Raw genomic sequence first — 6,593 nt, forward strand, 5'->3', positions numbered from 1 at the left:
CTAAATCAGATGACAAACGGGGTCATAGTATTTATAATGATGTTTTATTATGATTAGATATATTATATCTTTAATTTTCCAATTTCAGTGAAACCATTTAAATACGAAATTGCAATAAAATAAAAATAAAAAAAATCCGATCCGTATACATTGGTTACCTCCGTTTTTCTAAATGCATTTTCATGGATCAAATCAAGTAAAATAAGGTAAGAAAGTCGAAAAGAAATGATGCATGAAAAGGGCCACAAAAAAAGATCGAGGCGTGCTTATGTCAGGGAAAGTGATTGGACATTAATACCATGGGTCATATTTAAACTCATGTACTACTCATACACTGCTACTCAACCTTTCTGGGCCGGCCTGCTTTTGTGGCCCGCATATTCCTATTTCTCCCAAACTTTATTTATTGTTTATTATCCCAACAATCATTTAATCTCACACGCCTCTAATTTCTTCAGCTTATATCCAATACTCTTCATGTTAAACACGTTAACTTTATTTGAAATACTTTTATGTAAAAAAAATTAACTGTAAGACCTAAGTTCATTTTTTGTCAGAAAACTATATTGTAGTTAAATTTTATTGCAAACAAATTCATATTACCAATCAAATAATGGTCTACACTTGCAGCAGAGGCTTGATAAGTTTCAATTGTTTTATTTCAATACTTAGTGACCGTTTGAAAAATCTTAAAATAAGAAATTTATCACTTAAAATGAATAAAAAACTTATAAGTGATAAATAGATGGATACTTATAAGTTAAATAAATGTTTGGTTAAATGTTATAATTTTTTTAATTTAACTAAGCTAAAATAAATAAATTTTAAATATAATTATCTTAATTTATAAATTTTACATAAGAAAGACATATAAAAACATAAATTTTAAAACAAAAGTTAATAAAAAACGAAAAATCAAAATAAGCTAAGAAAAAGTACGTTGTTGCTAACATTCAACTTATCAGCTTATAAGTTGTAAATTCGACTTTAAGCTGAGTCGACAAACACTCGTACTTACGGGCTTAAACTCGTACTTACGGGCTTATAACCGAATAAGTAACTTATTCACTATTGCTCTAGTTTTACAATACAAAAGAGTTTTTGAACATGAGACCTGAATGGTATATATAGCATGATATCTGAAATTCAAATTAGGTTACTGTGAAAGAAATAACATTTTCTACATACTAGGATGACAAATACATAATATAGCTTTATGTATGAATACATAAAAGAAAGAATTGCAGAAAACACATTAGGATGACAAATAAACAGACAATATATAGCAAACAAAAAAGAAAGAGAGAAAGAAAGAAGACGAGGTCATTCATCCTATAATGCAATATATTTTCATGCTACAAGTCTATAAGATTTTTAAGAGAAAATATTTTATGACTACTGTCGAAAAACTTTCAGAAGAGAATTTTACAGAGTTCCTCACGGCTCTGGAAAATGAAAATTAAGACCCGTTTAAAGAACCAAACACTCACTAACATCAGTTCTAGCTAACTTCTCAACGGTGTACAACCCAAAATAGTTCCCCGACAATGAGTCATAGGTTTTGCTTCATGCAATGCCCAGCGCTCCTCCAAACTTACTGTCAGAACAGCAACACCGGGTGACTCATATTTTTGAGTTCTGAAAATTTTGCCTCTCAATTCGTTCCCACCAATGAGATATATACTATTTCCTAAACTTGACATTCCAAACCCCGATTTGCTCTTATACCCAGAGGCTGTAAACTTACGTTGCTTTTCACCTCCAACTTGATTCTCATGGTAAATCTTTTCACCGCACATTACATAGACGTCATCCCCAACCACTGCCAGTGGATAATTTCGCCATGAACTTTCAGAAACTGTCCAAACCTGTGTTTCGTTATCCAATATTTGCACTGTCGGCAATTCCTTGTGCAGCACGTGCATCTTTTCCCTAACAACCGCTCCATAGCAAGGGGCATTGTGTGTGAGAGGGAGGTCGGGTACTGGAATCCAGCTATTACTTTTAGGATCATACATTTCTGCTTGCTTGATTGGTCTCCGGTGAAAGCTGTTACTAAAACCACCAGCAACAATAATCTTCCCATCCAGTACCCCGCACGCAAACTTGGTCCGGGCCATAATCATGGGGGCACAAGTTGTCCACCGTCTGGTAACAGGCTCATATGACCATACCTGATTGGTTGCGGGAGTACAAAGCCGGCCATCAGTTATGTCATCTTTAGAATCACGGACGCCACCTAAAACATACAGCTTTCCTGCAGTCGACACAGCACCAAAGTAGGAAAGATGCCTAATACTTGAAGGAAGGACAGGGATGGTGATCCAAACATCATGTTGGGCGTCATGAAGCTGCCAAATTTTCTCAGGTTCATAGGAGCACACACACATAAAATTCTCAACAAAATTGACCTCTTTCCGAATTTTGAATAATTCAACACTATTAACAACAGCTTTCCAGGCATGGCAAACAAGCCTCAACCTGGGATGGAGATATAAGGGAACACGTGCAAAGATCATGAGAGAGACTTCATCAGGAAAAGCTTCAATGAGTGTAGACATGATGATAACTACCGTGTCTTCTCAATCGTACTATTTTAAGTAGTTATGATTTTTTTGCTACTGCCAATCACCTAAAAAAAAAATGCCAGGCAGTTAACCAAGTGAATCAAAGTTCAGAGCATGACTAGTAAGAATATCTGTATTACATGGCAACGACAAAGAAAAGCGTTCTTGAATTTTTAAATGAATAATCGTACAAATGGTGCAGATCTATAGCAAAGGTGCTAGGGCCAATAGGACTTCGTAATCAGCACTAGGTTGAGCTCCATCAGTTTAGCAAGCAAGGGGAATATGCGTGTGCAGGTATATTTGTGTGTGTGTCGGAAGGACTAAGGGATTTAAAGGTCGTGACAAGATAATGCAAAATTCTAAAATTGTAAGATATTTCATTACGTACAACATAACGAAATTAATGCAAGGCATAAGTTATCCATTAAAAACTTATCCGTTTGTACAAATAAGAGAAACAACAATAAATCAACTACATGCATACTTTTATTTGTTAAGTTTATGGTTCAACAGATCATGCTTCATCGTCCTTCAAGGGTGCCTCCAATTCATCTCTAAGTTCAAAACAGATAACCCATCTATGGTGCTGAAACTACAGCCTTCAATTGTATTATTCCGTGAATTAATAAGAAACCACAAGAATTTATTTGTTTGAAATCAATTGAAATGATGACACAAATATCTCCATTTCTCTTATAATGAACTATAAGGGTTTAGTATACAGTGAAACAAACTTACAAATGAGATAAGAAAATAGCCCACTTAGCTAGCTCATTCAAATCATTGTTAATCACAGAGAGAGAAACCAGGGACTCCTTGTATCAATTATACTATTACTCTCTTTTAATTGTACAAGTCCGTACAGGAAAAATGGTGGTTGAGAAACTTACGGCATAATAAAATATAATTTTGTCAGTGGTGAGAGGGATATAGCGACCAAACAGACATTCTTGCAATATTTATGCATATTTAGATGCACAGAAAACATTAATTGCATAAAAACAATCTAACAATGCAAGAAACGACCGGTAAAATAACACCATCCACTATATGTATACAATAATGCAAAATAGTACACATTCAATTAAGCTACTATAAATGTTTACAACTTATACTCAATAACAGAGATAATTGAGAGCAACGAGACTCATTCTTACATTTTGCTAAAATTGTATATACACATTCAATTAAGCTACTATAAATACAGTGTTAAGATTGGCGGTTTTCTTATCGTTTCTTGAGCATATTTAAGTTTCAATTAAAATTATACCATAAACTGGACAATTACTAAAATTTATGCAAAGTGAAGTGAAAAATGTTCTGAAACTCCTCAAATTACATTTACACGCAACATCTAGATGTCTATGCAAGCAATTGCAATGGTACCCGAGTATTAAAATCAGAGCATAAAGAAACTACAAGATTACCCGAAATTAAACATCACACTCATACTCACTATATGCAATTCAATTCAACACGTATAACATAATAGAATTCACCGATTAACGTAAGCTAGAATTTACCTGAAAGCAAGGAGTAATTGTGCTAGGGTTACTTCCAAATTTTTCGACCCAAAACAGGTTTATATAGGTTGCCGACCCGTCTATATAATAATATTATAGTAATTTTTTCTATATTTAATTCAGATTTTAATATATGTAAAATTTGTTGGGGATACAACACAAGAAAACAAATGCTTAACGCATGATAAAAAAAATTGCTCTTTTTGGAATATATACTTGACACTTGTAGTAAAAATCGGTAATCGGGAAAAATCGGTTGAACTATTTATTTGGGATTAATTAAAAATCGGGGATTAATCAAAACGATTAATCGGAGTAAAAATTGGATATAATATAATATTAAATTATATTTAATATATTATTATAATTATATTAATTATTTATTAACAAACATGTATTTACTATATTATAATTTCTAAAATTATTTTTATTTAAATAAATATAGTATTTTAGTTTTAATAAATAATTATATATACTTCAATAAACAAAAAACTATAAAAATTAATTAAATTTCACAAATTGAATCAGTAAAATATTTTACAGAAAATTAATTAGAGATTAATCAATTGAATCGAGAACTTTTTACGCTGGACAGATGGTACAAATTAATGGCTTTAATAATTAACAAAAAGTGACGTTAGTATAAGGAAAATTAGCACAACAAACAAGGGCCAATTCATCGTGTAGGTAGGACCAGCCGATTCAGCATATAGGGTCAATCGGACATTCAGTGTAATATCCCGTATTTTTAAAATTATTATAACTATTATTTGAATATAAATATATATGTTTTTATGATTTTAGTAGAAATAAAATGGGGGATATTTTATTCTTATTTAACGAGTTGGTGTTATTAAATGATAATGTGTTAATTGTTAAGTGTTATATCGATCCTTGTTAATATCTGAAAATATTTACTTAAATGTATTATTTTTAAAAGTTATTTGAAAGCTGATCTTATTGATATCGATAAATTGAAATTATTTTGTAATATCTGGGATATATCGTGTAATTATTTTTATCAATAAATAATTATTATGAAAATTTTGGTGAATTATCAGATGATTGATATTTATATTTGGGTGTTTATATGTGATAAAGTGTAAGTATTTTGATTTTTAATATGTCCAGAATAAAGTACAGATAATTATGTTATTTTTCTGATAATTTTTGGATTGATATATGATTTTATAAGGATTTATAGATTTAATAATTATTTTCAGAGTAATTATAAAACTTTTTATAAAGCCTGAATCGGCTGACTTCAACCGTTTTGCGTTTTTACAACCCGGAACTCTTCGGAAAACTCCTTCATAACATAATTTGATTATTCTGAACATTTTCCTTGTTATGACTTTTTCGATCCGAAATACGGTTTGACCCGAATGAGTCCGGGCGTAAAATTTTCGATACGTTAATCATTTGGGTAGATCAATAAAATCCGTATTCTCAAGAGATGGGATGTTTTTTACATTATTTTCTCATAGGGTGTTCTATAAGAAATCCGATTTTGATAATTATCCAAATATGATATTAAATTGTATCATTTTTATAGTTACCTAATTGCTAAATAATCTATTTTTGGATCCGATATATGAGTGTAAATTCAGTATTAAATTTCATAATGTTTCAAAAATCATGAAACTCGTATTTTCTTAAGTTTTGAATATTTAGAGAATTTTAAAATTATTTCAGAAAATTTTTGTATTATATTTACCCGCGCATTTGTTAATTAAATCGTAAAATGCGGGTCTGATCCGCGTTTCAATAATACTTTAAAAATTATGAAAATTTTATTTTATTAGTTTTTAAATATTCCGATAATTTTAGAAATATTTCGGTTTCATAAAAATTATCGGACCGGACCTCTATCAGGATGTCAAACCCCACAAAAATCAGATTTTTATTTTTATAAAATCGTGGGACTTCCAGATATTTTATATTTTCGCATATTTGGAATATTCATAATTTTTAGGATATTTTGATATAAATTATATATATATATACATTTAATTAAATATCTTTTCCCGCTAATTATTAATTTTAGGCTAATTATTTAAATACTGTATTGATTTTAGTTAAAAGAAAAAAAAACGTGTAAATTCCTAAATCTACCCACCCCTAGGGCTGTAATTCGAGTCGGGCGGCTCGCGAGCTCGCCCGGCTTGAACTCGTTTAAGTGGGCTCGACTCGGCTCGTTTAGTTCCGGCAGAAGTTCCTGCTCGTTTAATTACTCGAGTCAGCTCGACTCGACTCGTGAAATTAAACGAGCCGAGTTCGGGTAGAGGTTTAGGCTCGATTAAGTGTAAAATTAAACGAGCCGGCTCGCCCGACTCGTTAAAACCGGCTCGTTTAGCTAAACGAGTCGGCTTGACTCGACTCGTGAAATTAAACGAGTCGAGTTCGGGCAGAGATTTAGGCTCGTTTAACTAAACGAGCCGGCTCAGCTCGACTCGATTAATCTTGGCTCGAATTACGCCCGGCTCGAAACTCGACTCGC

The 6,593-nt window shown here is 31.9% G+C and overlaps 1 protein-coding gene across 1 annotated transcript; it reads right to left on the reverse strand.

The window, feature by feature from the left end:
- Positions 1-1,308: 1,308 nt before the first annotated feature.
- Positions 1,309-4,167, reverse strand: LOC141708520 (F-box/kelch-repeat protein SKIP30-like). Its single transcript, XM_074512185.1, has 2 exons — positions 4,094-4,167; positions 1,309-2,632 (listed from the first exon to the last, which is right to left on the reverse strand). Exon 2 carries the CDS (start codon positions 2,559-2,561, stop codon positions 1,506-1,508), a length of 1,056 nt encoding a protein of 351 aa, XP_074368286.1. The 5' UTR covers positions 2,562-2,632; positions 4,094-4,167; the 3' UTR covers positions 1,309-1,505.
- Between the last annotated feature and the right edge of the window lie 2,426 nt (positions 4,168-6,593).

Source organism: Apium graveolens, chromosome 2 (genome assembly GCF_009905375.1).
Source record: "Apium graveolens cultivar Ventura chromosome 2, ASM990537v1, whole genome shotgun sequence".
Classification (NCBI taxonomy): domain Eukaryota; kingdom Viridiplantae; phylum Streptophyta; class Magnoliopsida; order Apiales; family Apiaceae; genus Apium; species Apium graveolens.

Excerpts from the sequence above, each read along its gene's own strand:
- LOC141708520 (XM_074512185.1), bottom strand. The coding sequence starts at position 2,561 with ATGTCTACACTCATTGAAGCTTTTCCTGATGAAGTCTCTCTCATGATC.